The sequence below is a fragment of the Anopheles funestus genome, chromosome 3RL (assembly GCF_943734845.2).
Source record: "Anopheles funestus chromosome 3RL, idAnoFuneDA-416_04, whole genome shotgun sequence".
In the NCBI taxonomy this organism is placed as follows: domain Eukaryota; kingdom Metazoa; phylum Arthropoda; class Insecta; order Diptera; family Culicidae; genus Anopheles; species Anopheles funestus.
In genome coordinates, this window is record NC_064599.1 from 10,584,839 (window position 1) to 10,600,569 (window position 15,731).

Sequence of the window (15,731 nt, forward strand, 5' to 3'; positions counted from 1 at the left end):
GAAGCTTTCCAGTGACGGAAATATCACTCAAAGCGGCCATTTAACTTCAAACGGGAAGTGAAAAACAGCATTATCGTTTCCCTGTGTGCACTACAGTATATTAATTTGCTATTTTCTTCGTAAAATCATTTTATCTTAGACGAGCGCAGAAGCGGGAGCTTATTGTACGAGCATTTTGCTAACAATCTTCTTTCGTTTTCTTTTTTCGCATTCACAGAACATGAAGTTGGAAAAGGCACAACACGCTATATCCTTGATAGTGAGACATGATTAAACGTACTTAAGGAGGACATTCCAAAGCGACAGTACAAAATCCTTTCCTCGTACAGATTCAATCCGATAGTTGAATCCATCGCATCGCAGGAATAAAAACGACTTCGTTTTTTTTCGCTTTCTCGCTCCTGGTCACGGCACCACGCAATCTGGGCAGCGTGATTGTGCTTCGGCGGGTTTTTTGCTGGCCGCATCCACAACACAACAGCAACATAAGAAAACACTTCAAACAAACGAACCAGAACGGATCGGCTCGCGGGCAAGGGGCAGGGGAGGGGGCAAGAAACCTTACTCTCCCGAAAATAAAAAGGTCCGACTATACGTGCGGAGGGCGAACGTAGCAGCCCCTTTCGTCAAGCGACGAGAGGATAATAAAATGCGAAACAATAACACAAACGCAGCACGGCGGAACGGGCGAAAGCTTTGGCTCGAACACTGGCCGGAAGGATTTTCCATTTTCAACCCATTCCGCTCGAACGATAAGAAGATAAGGCTCCGATAACGGTGATACGATTCGTCGTCGTCGTCGTCATCGTCATCGTCCACAGTTGTCGTCTAGTTGGAAGCGTCCATTTGCCCTCGGGTGATGCTGTTAACTCGAAACAGTCCACACTGCTGGAGCTAAAGTAAAAAGATCAAACCGCCCCCCCCCCCCACAAAAGGCAAAGGGCCAACCAGCTGCAATCGGCATTGTCCGGTGCCGGGCCCGGAAGTGCTGCCAGCTCCAAACTGACAGCTGCGGGACCGTTCAACGGACGGAAATGAATGGCATCGATCGGCGCACTGTAGCATTGCCGTTTGCTGTACTACTCGGCGTGTTTTTTTTCTTCCTTTCGCTTTTTTTTGCTGCCAACGCCAGTGGAAATGCAATGAAGTAAAAGAAAGCGCACGAACCGACGTGCTTTCTCGCCAGGGGAGATTCCTATCGCCATCACTCAACGGGCTGTTAAGAAGCAGTACCGGGATCGGGAACAAAATTTGATGTTCCTTTTATCCGTCCGGAGGAGGCCAAGGCAGGCAGAAACATCCAATTGTCGTACTGGGTTGTGAAGCTGCACAAATACGCCCTTAAGAAACGTCATCCAAACGGGACCAAAGGAAGAAACGCTGAGCAGCTGTGGAATGATCAAGTCAAAGTGGCAGTGTGACAATGTAACAATGATCAAACGAGTCAGTGAACGAGTACTACAACACAAAGGAGTGGAGAAAAAAAGGCGAAAAGTGCAAACAGCTGAAATAAAACTTTCAAACGAAGCTGAAGGCAGAGAGGGCAGGGAAGAGTCTGCTGGGGTGTCGATGGTGGTGCGCGGTGGTGCCGGATTGGGGTGATAAATAGTTTTTCCACTTGTCACTCGGCGTGGCTGACCAAAGTGGGACGCTTTTCACAGTCGGACGACAAAGTGACAGGTCTGCTCTGTGGTGACCCACAGGGTGTCGGCAATGTTGGTCCAGCGGTTGTAAGGAACAATCGAACCGACAGTGGCTCTCAAGCACTGTGACGTTTGCTGTTGTTTTTTTTAAGTGTTATCGGTACCATTCAGTGTAGTCTTTTATCTCTTGTTCGAATTTCTACTACTTTAATATTATCCCATCAGTTTGAGTTGATTTTCTTTTTGTAATATTTAATCTTTGAATTCGCAATTGCAGGTGTGTGCCGTTACAAGTCGTATTTAATTTCTTCGCAGTAAAACGAGTGTAAAAAGAATGAAGTGAAAACTAAGAGGAAAAAAATCGGTAAAAAAATTGTATGACTCGGATCGGTTTTGTGTCCTGAAAACATTGGAAAATAGATTGCGTGTGTTTAGAGTGTAGAGTGAGAGAAAAAGTACAATAGTGGTGTAGAAGTGTGGAAAGCCTGCTCCAAAAGTAGTCCCAGTGTTTACGCGTGTTGCAGCATGTGTCGGGTGTGAAAAGAAGGACGTTTCCCTTTGTCCCTTATGGTCCCTCGTTAAGGCTCGTTTTGAAAGTCGAATATTATTTGTTGTCCACATTTTTGAATTCGGTTCGCTAGTTTAACGTTCACAGTGTAAGTGTTCTAAAAAGTAAACGAGGATTCAGGGTGCAAAAGAAATACCCATTCGTCTGTTCGGAATAAAAGTGAATAAATGACGCCACTGCTTCAAGGGAAGGACAAAGTGTTTGTGTTTAATAATTAAACGGATTGAAGTCGTTTCGGTGCATGTGTCGGTTTGTGATTGTTTGAAGATTGTGAAGGTGTGTGTTGTTGGTGTTGGAAATTGAATCGCCAGTAGGCAGAAGAACATCATTGTAGCGGTGTAGGCATTTCCGAACGAGGGCGGAAACAAAATTTCAACCTACTAGTGGATGCCCGAAATGGCTGGACTGACTATTAAGGTAAGATATTGCCATAAGGTCGTGTGTAGTTTGTGCTAATCGTTCTTCCATAGCAGAGAACTTCAACTTTTAGACAATTCTTCCTCTCTTTTTTGAACGAAGAATGGGCTGAAAACAGTCAAACTTCCAGGTACTGTCAAGAAAGATTTTAAATATTCCACTGTTTGTTGAGCAACTTCATCTCCATGTGTGTCTACCACGTGGTTGTCTATACGGATTCACAGAATTGCCTGATGTCTTTCTCTGGACGAGAGTTACCCAGAGAACCCAGAGGAAATTCATTACTTTTCTCCAATAATCTGTCAAATTTATAGTGAAGATCTACTATTCTAGAATTCGAAAACCTTCAAAGATCTTGAGGAACTCCTCAGTAATAGGAGGCCGAAGACTTACTCAAGGAAAAGAAAAGAATATTTTACTGTCGTCTAATTTTCAGCTATAAAACTCTCTCATATTTTTGGAATAACTCCTGCGAATCTTGAAATGCATAGTAAAATCTTAATATCTCCAGAGCTATTGTAGTCTTACTCATCCATAAAACTACAAGGCAATGAAAAATAATAATCCATCCGACGACCTTAACTTCCTTTTGACTCAAAGTAACCTGCCAACTCGACAAGCACAACATTCCCCGAAAAGAATGGTTTCTTTGATATTCCTGCAAAGGTACAAGCCAAGTCTACGAGCATGTTTACCATCACGATGGTTAGTCCGTTGGTCGCGAACATCATCTTCGCTCGTAATTTGAATTACAAAATGTCGTCCATGAAACCGTCCCGTTGCATTTTCGTGCCGGCAAATTTGTGTGCAAATCATCCAACGAGGTCGAGCACGAGTCAAGAGCTTTGGTCGAATAAGTACACTGCCTTTGCAAGCTTCACGCCAACGCTCGTTCCGTTTCGCCGCACCACAAAAGCTTCTTATCGGATCGGACCGGTTCAGCTTGTACCGTGCGGCTTTGCTTGCCGGCTCGGAGTTGGTTGTGGTGTGGATTGTAAAGTCGGACGATTAAGATTAGGATGAACGGGACGGGTAATAAAGATGAGGACGAAACACGGGACACGAGCAGCCGGTGTGATGGATGAAATGGCTTGTCTCAGTGTGGCTAGGAAAAAGGCTGCCAGAAAACAATTTGACACAACGTTTGCAACGGTGGCCACAATTCGTGATTTGTGAAGATTGAAAGGAGCAGCGAAGTGTAAACAACACCGCAACAGACCGTGCGGCCACTTTCCTCATTATGGTGCACTGCACGTGTGTATGTGTGTTTGTGGTGGGGAAAATGGAGGAAGTACTACCATCACGGACAAAGGTCGGCTCGGTTCGCGAATAAACGCGCATCCGACCCGAATGTTCCTTCCGACCAAGCCACAAAAGCGAACGGGATGCAGTGGCTACAAACTGTCGCATTGCAAGACAATGCCGTTTATCAAACCGACCCGTTACCCATCCGCATAGGGCCGGGTTCGCTGCGTTGTTCTCGTAAATCTGAAACGTTCGCCAAAGGTTCGCCAGTACACTGTTTACGCTTCACACTCACCCACGCGTTAGGGGGAGGAAAAAAGGGTCCACAAAACTCCCGGACAATCCACGCGTTACGAACCATGGTGTAGGATTTTTGGGTTTATCTTTCCGCTTTACTCGATCGACCAGGCACCAGGCGCCTCCATGTAGCATTGCTCAAGGAAGGGAAAAAAATAAACACACTCCTTTACGTATCGCAGCCAGGACCACGGCTACTAAAGCATGCGTGTGCATGTGTATGTGTGTTGATAGGGTCGAACAGTCGCAAAACGCATTCCACATCGCACATCGCTGCATGTACGGCTTGTGCTTTTGCAAAGCATTATGTTGGCTCGTTGCAGCCCTGTAGCCCGAAAAACCGTCCGAAAAACGGACGATGCATAACGGCGTGCTGACCTGGATTTACTGCCAGGGATTTACTCACTTCCATGCCGTACCGTCGGTCTCGCCATCATCGCGCATCACATCCCGCAGCACAGCTTTCACGACATTTTCGGGGGTCTTCTCGCTCTCTCTCTCTGCTTTTTTCCCCTTTTTTTTGGTAGAGCGCCCTTCGTGAGTTCGCTACGAAACGGTCACGTTATGGTCGTACTCGTCCTGTTGGAAAATCGTGCCATCATGCACAATGGAGCACAGTGGCAGTAGGAGCAGGTCCGATCAGCGGAACTGTGCCATCGGAAAGGGACATTAGCAAGGGACGCGACACAAGTATTCAGCCTCCTTTCTCCATTCTTTTTTCCCTTTCTCCCATTTTAGCATCGTTTGCTATCCATTTTGGTTCACAATGGCCGTAACATTCCCAGCATATCGGCTTGGTCTGTCTTCGTTTTTACAACCAGGACATTCTCTCCTTACCTCGACCCTTCCCGTACCCCACCCCCCGGGGAGAGGGGGGTTTGATACCCCTTATACCACGATCATTGGCCTGTGCCGGCTGCTGGTTTGAAGCTCACTGCTCCAGCTAATGTTGGCCAATGTTCGGGGCCGTGTAGTTCGGCCCGTTTGCTTGCATTTGGGTTTGATGTTTTTTTTCTCTCTCCGTTGTTTTACCACGTTTTGCTGCTGGCCTCTTTTTGGGGTCGTATCTACTCCGTCCTTGTGCAACGGTCCGCTATCATCTAAAGTAGATGTTGGAATTTGAGCGAGTTGCCGTTGTTGTTTTTCTTTCCTTTTTTACCTTTCCTTTGGCATTTTGGTGTTTTAGTTTGCCCTGCATTTCGCCGGACACGCGGACTTGCGGGTGAAATGTTCGTCCTTTCGGCGTTACATTTTGTAGATGATGTTTTTCATTGCAGTTTTGTTGTTGTTTATTTGTTTGTTTGTTTTTTTATTTGTTTGTGTCTATCTCTTTCTCTTTGAAACTGTTCTTGGTTGTGTGTTTTGTGCTTCTTTTTTTTGTAAATGTTGTTTTGTTGCCAATTCCTCTTGTATCTGTCAGCCGGTCATGATCAAAACCTCATGTTTCACTTTTGGGTGCAAATTTCATTTGCGAGATTGTAATTTTCTGTGTTGTTTTGTTGCTTTTTTGTTTATTTGTTTCGTAACTCTTTCCGTCTTTTTTGTGGCAGTACTTTAGTCTGAGCAATCGTTTGAAACTGAAGTTATCAGCTTGAAAGAATTGCAATCTACTTTAGTGAGCTTTCAGTTCTCAATTTTTTTGAGAGACTATATTTTTAGATTTATTTGCAAAAATTCAAGTTAAAGTTTATCTTTATTTTCATTAGAAGTTTACAATAAATGTAAATAATTTATTTAAAAATATATTATTAAAAAAGCAGTTAAAACTCAGATGCGAAACGTAAAAGACAAAATTAAAAATATAACACGTTTAATTCTAACAATTTGCTAAACAAATTAATCTTTTAAAAAGGCATTACAAATGACAGACTGGCGGCAAAATTCATACCAAATTTAGGACGCAATCAAATGCTGTTAATAAAGTCTTCTTCCACCTAACAAAACATGCTGCTTTTAGGTTTCTTACAGTACTCCGTTAGCCATTCATAATAAGTCTTAAATCGCCATGTACCACTCCAAACACCTTCATTCCCAAACCAACAGAAAACAGGGGTTTTTGGCACACGAACAACATGAAAATAATGCCTCCATTTTGGGGAGGAAAACCCGGCAGACACTTACCTGAAGAGGATTATGAGCTGCCGGTCGTATAAACGCGTTCGCACATGCCGATGGCCGATAGCTCGTTCGATATTCCTCGACAAACAACACACACACAACAACACCAAGTTTTCCTGGCGTCTTATCGATCCTCCGACGCTTAGTCGTCCGAACTTTTCCGGGGGCATTTTGCCGCTTGTTTACCCCACCGGGCAGACGTTATTTTTCTTAGTTCGAACTTTAGTTCTCGATAAACCTTAGCCCGGACTAGGAACAATAAGCGAAAGCAAATAAATATACAAAAAAAACGCATACTCCTTCCAGTGACAAACGACTGACCGGGCAGAGACACACCCAGGTACTCAGCCCCCAAAAACGGACATCGGCCTCGGTTCTCCGAAATGAGCCATTCTGGCGGACACCACTCCGACGACACCGTATTGCATTATTTATTTTTGCTTTTCATTCAAAATGTGTGTGTGTGTGTGTGTGCGCACATCGCAATGTTTCGGTGATGTGGTGCTTTTATTATCCCTTCCCCATTCCGTTTTTTTCTGTTGTGCTTTTCGAGCTTTTCTTTTCCACGAACGAATGAAGAGCGAGTTGAAGTTGTTTCGAAGCACGGGTTCCGGCTGTTTGCTTGCTCATTTCGCTCACTAATCTAAATTCATCGCCACCATCGACCGGGTCGGGTCATGGTTTTTGGGGTTCGGTTTGGAGAGAAGAAATTGAATCGTTTCGGTTTGCGATCTGCTTCGGCTGCCCATTGCTGAGCATATGAGCAAATGCTGAGCTGAGCCGGAAAACCTACATTAGCACATAATTACCGACTTAAACTGTACTTACGGGACGAATTAATCATCGGATTGTTGGTATATTTCTTCCTTCTCCGAAGAGGCTTAATGTCTAGTGTTGGGTTGGTTAGGAATTGTCCTACCCTACGGTTTTTGTTTGTTTTGCTTGCAGCCACCTTGAGGAGTTCCCCGAGGGAATTTCAAACCGCTCGACAAAGGCTACTCCAAACAAAACCAAAAAAAAAGAGGCTCTACCCTGTGCGCTTGTTCCACAATTGCTACCCTTATGAATTGCTCGGTTGAGACTCATTTTTCTCAATCATTTTATTAGACCAAAGTGCTACATAAAGCTCACATAGGAGAAGAAAAACACAAATAGCACGATAGCCATGCGGTCAGCTTTGCTGTTTCGGGTTCAATCGCACTTTCGTTGCGGATACTTTGTTTTGAATTGCTAATATATCTCAATGTGCTGCGCTAGAGGTTAGCGCAATCGGTCTCGATTATGGACACACGGAAAATGTGCTTTGTGGTTAGGTCCTCCTTCCATCCTTTTGCAAAACTTCCACTGTTTCCCCCAGGCGGAGGAAAGGGCCATCATTAGAAGTTAGAATGATGCGGGAGCCACTTTACAGGCCACGGTTCGTTGATGTGTTAGGTACTTAAGCAGTGATTGTTGGTGGTTTTGAAGACGGAAACAAAAAGATACACTCCTTCACGGTGCATGAATATTTAATACGTGAGTGGCTGTTCCTGTTTTGCGTTTCAAGTGTCGTATTAATTTATTTCCTTTGCGCCAAAGGCGAAAAAAGAAAACAAAAAGCTCGACAGGCTGAAGTCTCATTAGAGCGACATGAAGTGTAATTGAATCAGAGTGGTTCGAGTTGAATTCAATTTAAATTAATGAGATCTCGAACACCGAAACCGAAAGCTTTAACTGTCGGTCAATCTGTGGCGGGGTTTTGGAGAAGGCTTTAATAATTACTACAACTCCACCGTCCCCCCCAGTGGATCGGCGTAATCGAGTTAGCATTTAAAGTTAGTTCCGACCGCCAAGCGGACGTCCATCGGGGAACATACGCGCACATTGTTTTTGGCGTGTTCCGATCGAGGCACGTTTGTGTCTTTTGTAAGGAGCAGTAACATCTCGCCGATGGAAACACCGCGATAATTCGACCTGCTAGCACCAGACCTGTCACTTATCATAATTAAATCTTTTTCATCCTGCTTCAATCGAGAATCCCGTCTTAACCATCTTAACCGTCGGTCGCAGATTTTGCCGGGGCCGAATGTTGCGAGCGTTCATTTAATTATTTATCTTCACCATCGAGCTTTGTTTGTAGATTTCCATTGTGTGGGAAGTTTGTGGAAGTTTTTGGGGGTGCGATTCCATATTGGCACCATGGGTTGATTTCATGCCCACCGAATTGCCTCGCCGAGAACGTCACAAGAACACTGTGGTGCATGATGTGTCAATAAAACCGACAGTATAACATATCTTATCAATTTTATTGTGCACCAAGCGTACAGAATCGACTCATCGAGGACATGGTGGAATGATGGTGGAAGGGGCAGAGACGCAAAACTCCTTTCATGGTAAGAAATCCGGAAGTGTAATCAAGTTCGACAGCCGAAGGGTGCAGGGACGCCATCGCAGTCGATTTCAATTTTCCAACGTCAAACCCCCCCGACGTTCCCCACGAGGATTCACCTCCAATCGGTTCCAATCCCATCCTACTGCAGGGGACTTTGGTTCTATAGTCTCCTAGGAGAATTCGTAACGACGACTTCCGCATTTGAACGAAATGCTCCGTTCCAAGCGGAGGTAAGACTATAAAAAAGGGAAACATCCTTGATTCTCGGCTACGTGCATCGACGGTACAAAGTTTGTGGAGCCAGGACAGGGCAGACGGTAAACGACAGCAGAGCTTGATAGCGTAAGACAAGAACCAACCGTTTGGAAACAGTTTTCAGTTTTCAGTTGTGCTATTGCTGATGTCGTGTATTCGTGTATTTTTTTTCTTCTTCTGTCCCTTTTTGGGGTGACACCCCTTTTCAAAGGCAGAAGCGTTGGGTTCGCCGATCTCACCGCAACAAACCCCAAATAATTTCCCGTGAGCTTTTGCCGTGACCGGCTAAATCGGAGCCAAATAAATCGAACTCCGTGGTTCGAACGTGGTTCGGTGGACGGTGATGGACCGAAGACGGTTGGCCGAAGTGTGTCGGTGGGCTTTGTGTGTGCACTTTCAAATTCTCTCAACAGCCACAAAACACACTACATTGACATCGATTATGGTGACGCAATCTGGATGGAACTGGGGGGAGGTGGGAAAACTGAGAGGAGGATTTGGGGTTTCCAATTTTCCCGAAGCCACATCCCCTACGGACGAGGGCGCACCGTGTCCTTGCTAACTGCGCGTCATCACGAAAACCCGTTCCGTGTGCTGTCCTGTGCTGTCGGATAATAAAATCGAATCGGGTGGACTGGTTCAATGATAGGTTGTGCAACATTTTCTTTCCAGCTTGCTGGCTCGGTTGCGTCTGAAGGCTTTTCAGCTGTAAGGAAGAGAATACAAATCCATTCCAGCAAAATCTAGCGCATTTTAGGCTTGATCGAATTTTGGAAGTTGTGAGTTGTAAAATGGAAAAGTGAGCCAGCACCTCCAATCTTATGTGGAGTTGAACAAAAGAAGAACACACAGATTGGCCTTTTTTCGAACATAAAAGTTCACATAAAGGGAAAGTTTGAACAAATTGTTTGTTAAGAACACCTCAGATAAAGGATCATTTCGACATTTTGGCGATTTGCTAGAAGTTAAAATTTCTATAAATCTTTGCATATCTCTGTCTAATATGTGGTAATTTTAATTGACCCTGCTCGAATTTCAAGCTCCAAAGCTCTATCAAGCTCCTTTGTAAAATAGATTGCATAAAATCAGGCGTTCATACCTTAAATACAACACATGAGTTGCCGTTTATGGCTATCGCTTCAAGGGTTGAATTTTTTTTTGTAAATTTTACTTGACGCCCTCCGTAAGGGCTATAACGTAAGATCGTAAAGTCATACAACCATACGTTTTGATTTTTCACAGTCCCTAAGTTCTTGTCTACCATCTACACTACATAACATTATCATGAAACAAAGTGTGTAAGGAGCTCATACGAAGCACCCAACATGAGCCCATCGAGACACGGGGGTTTGTTTCGTCCATTGGAAATGGGTAAATTTACATTCGTAAGAAGCTTTCTGTTTGCTCCACCTTCCTACGTAAAGTCACATTCGGCTGTTACAGCAACAATTTGGTGCTCGTAAGAGTACCAAGAAAACAGGAACAAGTAAACTGTGGAAATGAAATTGATAGTTGGTTGTAAAGTTAGCAATACCCAATTACATCCGCTTCATTTTATCACCCGCCCTTGGGTTGGAAAGCGCAAATGGGAAATGCTATTGGGAAGACTTTTCCAAAAAACCCCCCTCCGTTTTCATGGCGTGATCGTTCGCAAACCAGTTTTGGGTGCAATTTCTCGTATCTCGTTTTTCAATTTACACATTTCACATTTCGGTTGTTTTGTGCCTCATATCCACCAATGTTACACATGGAAACAAGGGAACAAAAGGAGTGGTTTGAAGGAGCAAAAAAAAAACACACAAACACACGGAAAAACGACACGAAACACGCCAACGGAAACCAATGTTCAATTTTAACTAGCGTCTCAATGCTCACAAAACCAACGGTTTCGTGTTCGCACGAAGTCTAACGATCGCTATCTGCTGAATGTTTATTGTTGTGCGGAGATACTTTGCAATTCGACTAGCGATGTCGCATTTTCCTGCTATTCGGGGGGAGTTTATGGGGAGGAAAAAAAAGAAGGGAAGAACGTGCGGGGTGTGCGTAAAAGGAAAACTCGTTTTTCCGAATCAATGTAGAGCTTGTTGTGTACGGGGGTAGATGATGTTTCATAGGGCTTATTTGTTGTTCCTGTTGTTGTTTTTGTTATCCTTCCATGCCAACTCTCCGAATGATGTCGAAACGATGTCATTATATCTTGTTGCGCTCTGGTAGTCTCGCATTTTATTCCATCATCCCGCTTTATTTTTTTTTTGTTTGTCACTTCAAAGCGCCTAGCATTCGCTATTTATTTTCGTTTTTTGTTTGTTTCGTTTGGAACTATTTTATTTTTCCACCTTTCATCCTCGCTCACTAAACAAACGAATGCACGTTTAGCAAACATTATACTGCAAATGTTTGCAGCGACACTCCAGCGTGTTCCATTACAAAGTACTTTCGATAATGGACAAAAACCCCGTCCGAACTAGTTTTTTTTTCTTTTTTGCTGGTCTTTATCGGTAGCTGAATATCGATGCAGCTGAATATTTTAACACGAAACCCCTTGTTCGGTCGCTTTTGTAAGCTGGTAGTGGGCGCTTTTTACTTTTATGAACACACACACACAGACAAACGCGCACGCGATTTTCATTTGCAAATGCAACTTTTCCAATCGAGTGCGAAAAACAACCTTTTATTTGTGTGAAAATTGAAAACAATTCTATCCACGAGTGGTATGCATTCGATACTGCTCTAAAAAAAGAAAAACAAAAGAACATCTATGCTGTCGGTGAGAAAATCCTCCAATCCTGTGTGGCCGCTTCGTGAAAGAAAAATGTCACACGATGGCTTATGTGAAGCGAAAAATAACTCCCATCCGGATTTCACCATTTTACACGCCATTTCACCGGATGCATTTCCTTTTTTTTTTTGGATGGTCCCTCCGAACAATCTGTGTTGCCCGTTCGTTAATGGGGAAAATTTTTGGGACGGAAAGCTTCACGATACTGTTGAGCAAAGTGAACTGCTCAACACACATCATCTCATGCCGTTCGCGAAGGATGGTCGGGTTGTTGTAAGGAAGGTTGTACTCCAAAAATTTCATCATCCAATATTTAAGCTCTTGTTGACAACTGTTTTAAAACTAAATTATTCATTCCACTGCTCGGGTGCTGCACGGTGTGCGGCCACTTCCATCACGTTTTCGTCACCCTCCACCCTCCTTCCTTTGAAGGGATGAAATCCCTTCCCCCGAGTGTGGGTGTAAGGATTCCGTGTACAGCGTGCTAAAAGTCAGTCGATGGTACGACCGGATGCGGCTGCTGACGATTGCTGTTGATGCTACTTTGAGCGTCATTTTTGGAAAACAGTTGAGGAGTGGGGAATGGAGCACTGGAGGGGAGAGATAAAAACCCATCGGTTTTGCTGTTCCTGCCCGGCATAAGGAAGGGATCATCATGCCCGCCCCCAAAAAACCAACCTACCACGAATGGGACCTAGTGATGAGGTTAGGGGCTTTGGGTACGGGTCGTAAACAAAATACTTGCAAATAATTCATAAAGCTATAAAAACCTTCCGCTGTTAGAAGTTTCCTGCGGGAAAATGTCCCTCTCGATATGAAGTGGTGACACGCGTTGATAAGTGCAAGGAATTGATGCACATTACTTCCATCCTGTTGCTGTATTATGTGACGGAAAATTCTCAACAATGGATAGTTCTTTAGTAATTTAACGTATTTTACTTCCGTAACTACTTCCTGGAGATGAATCTAACAAACGATTCCTATTACGTCCGCTTATCAATCGTGCACACCGGAACCGAAACCGTGCACCCTTTCGGTTTCGACATGATAAACGGAGCATCCCTACGAGACGATGATGGTAAAGCCAGTAAAAACTAACTCCTTCACTAACTTGCCGACGACGACGACATCTCCCGCTCGCGTGGGAAGATTGAAAGGACACTGACTGTTGAAAAATTCAAAATCTCATTTTCCACCTCAACGCGTGCAATCCGGTACCCCGGGCTGGGGGATGTGCTACCACCTGGGATCGAATCACTAGAAGTAGTATTCGGGAATATTTTCCCACGTATATCTCTGTGTGTATGTGTGGGTGTGTGGTTGTAGGAAGGGTTGCGTTTGTGTGATTTCATTGGAACGTTGATCGCCTGGAACTGCTGGAAACGACTTGTCCAGGGAATGTCTATGAACCGTGAAGCTCTAACTGGTCGTGAGTTGAGCAATTCGGGATTGATGGAGTTGGAGAGCTTCAAATTGTGTGGAGTTCAAGCTAACGAGTCGTACATTTACGCAGTCTCAAGTTTTGTTAATATCTTGATGTCAAGGTTCTTGGACAACTCTGAATCTCCGACTTCTGAATCTGACTCCGACTAACTCTGGCCTAATATCCAATATTTTCATCATTAAAACTGGAGCTTTGAAGAAAAACCTTCATCTTAACAAAAGCTTTCCAGATATGCCATAAACAAATATCATTCGCCTCTCGCATTTCTATCATTTATCTTCGATTGTTTCTTTTCCTAAGTATTTTCCAACACAAGAAGCACCTCCTCGAAACTGTCAACGGCAGAAGTATTCACCACTATTCCGCTTACCGGTCTTCCCGCTACAACGGCACCCTTGATAAAGTGATCATTTATATTGACAGGTTTTTACTGCTTTTCGTCTATTATCGTGATCAGGCCGAGGTATCGAAAGGCCGAGGTACCTCTATGCGCCACGCGAAAACAACCACACCCAATGGGCGCAAGTGATACTTTTCCCTATCACGTCACACACCTTTCAATCAACCTCGGTGCAGATCATTTATTCCGGTGGCTTTTGTGTAGTGTTGCGGTGCGTGTCCCACCCAAAAAAAAGGATAATTGAGTGATTTCTTGTCATTTCCCCGAGCCTTCAGCGTGAGTTCCAATGCGTGCTGGGCACTTTGGTACCAGTTCTTCAGGTTACCATCACACCCTCGCTAGCCCATCGCTTTGTTCAATATTGGATTTTGATAAATGATGTCTCGGAACCGGACAGGAACGATCACAAATAATAATCGTATCGATAGACACACATCCGACGTTCGTTAATTTGACTGTCACTCGACACGCGAACGGTGCGCAATAGTGCGTGGGTCGGTTCGTTACCATTACGCAGATACACACCCATACATTTGTGCAGGTGGTGTCCTTAGTTTCTTCCATTGTCGATTTTTTTTACCATTTCCCTTTCAGAGTTCCCTTCCCACCAGCTTCGAATGTGGGGTGAGAAAATGAGCTCTCCTTCACCTGTACGTCGGAAACAGAAGGACCCTTTTTTTGTCTGAGGACATGTAAGCATACCAGGGAACCCATAATGGAAATGTGAGTGAATGATTACCTTTTATCCGTTTTTCGGAAAGTGCGTTCCGTGCGACGGTTGAACCAACTCCGGCGCCCGTTACGCGAGGTGTTCGGCGCGCGTCCAATCAGGCGCTATCAATCATAGACACGGGTCTGTGAGGTAGTAACGCACCAGTGTAACTACCGCAAAAGGTCACACCTTACTCGGTTCGGGCACGGGCACCGATATGGTGTGAGGATTCCCACGCTATCAATCAAGAAGGTGGCGCAACTGTTGTTAACCTCTGGAACGGCACTGGATGTTTTTGCTCCAGGCGTGCGTAGCATTGTTTGCAACATATTGACCTCTTTGTTCCTGGGCAAAGTGACGGCCTGTCTTTGCCGAGGAGGGGTGGTTCGTTTGTTCCGGGTTCGGGGTGCTGAAAGGATAACCTGAATGGTAAATGGTCACAAATAAGCACTCTCACCCTTACTCCCTTCCCTGGTATCAGGAGGCAGCAGCAGCAAAAAAAAACAGACGAAGTGAAACTATCGAAACACGCACATATTCTTCAACGATACTTGAAAAGAGGCTTCGAAAACTTTCACCAACCGTTCGAACCGACTGAATTTATGAATCATTTATCACTTTATCAGTTTGACGCGCTCGGGCAAGTTTGGTTGTTTTCTCATCTGCTTTCTGACCGATACGACGCTTACTTACACAACTGCACAATACATAATTTATGTTTCTATGCTATCGCCCAACCCGAAAACCAAAGTGAAATCGACAAATGGAGGCGCCCGGTACTTTGTACGAATTTCACCACGAAAGAGGCAAAACCTGAAGATGGAATGGAGAAAGGGAAAACAAAAGGAAGAAACAATGGCTGGCAATGGGATGGATAGGGAAAGGAGTAGTGCGTAAACAGTTAATCTCTTTGAAATGGCTTTTCTCATGATTCGGACGAAGGTTGGGACGATTGATTGGGGGAAAAAATCGTAAAAGTGGAATGTAAATGTATCTTTTGCCACTTCCGGAATGCATCGACTGTAACCCCTGTTCGAAAGGATTTTGTGATTGATATTGACAAATCTCACGTCCGCATCACGTAACTCTTCCTTATGTGTTGAACGGCTGCTCAATTATTTGTACAATTGAAATGCTTATTAAAAGATCTTGCCAGCATCATTTATGTAGATGCGAAGCTTCGAACTTTCAATTGCTATTCGGGAGAAAAAAAATCGAAATCATTGAAATTAGTTTGTTTTTCCTGTTACTAAAGTTTCTCTTTTTCTCACAAAGTTAATAAATTCCAAGTAATTTTCGAATTCTATTAGTCAGGGCTTACAGCTAGCATTGAATCTCTTCTCCGTATTATGACAATTTTTGAAGTGTTTTGAAGTGTATTCAAATGGAAAATTATACCGAAACTATTTCACCCTCTCATTGCCATAGGGATAGTGAGAAGTTCTCGGAGAAACTTCACCAACATCAACCCTTTGCAGCAAG

At 44.1% G+C, this 15,731-nt stretch overlaps 1 protein-coding gene across 21 annotated transcripts in view; it reads left to right on the forward strand.

Annotated features, from left to right (window-relative positions):
- LOC125771283 (glucose transporter type 1) overlaps positions 1–15,731 on the forward strand; it is a 167,771-nt gene that overhangs the window by 89,345 nt on the left and 62,695 nt on the right. For all 21 annotated transcript variants that reach the window (XR_007419289.1, XR_007419290.1, XM_049441756.1 and 18 more), the window contains one exon: positions 1,921–2,628. Coding sequence is in view for 1 of the 21 variants with exons in the window: in XM_049441774.1 (XP_049297731.1) it covers positions 2,599–2,628 (30 nt within the window). In the remaining 20 variants the exon portion in view is untranslated. The remainder of the gene's footprint in view (positions 1–1,920; positions 2,629–15,731) is intronic.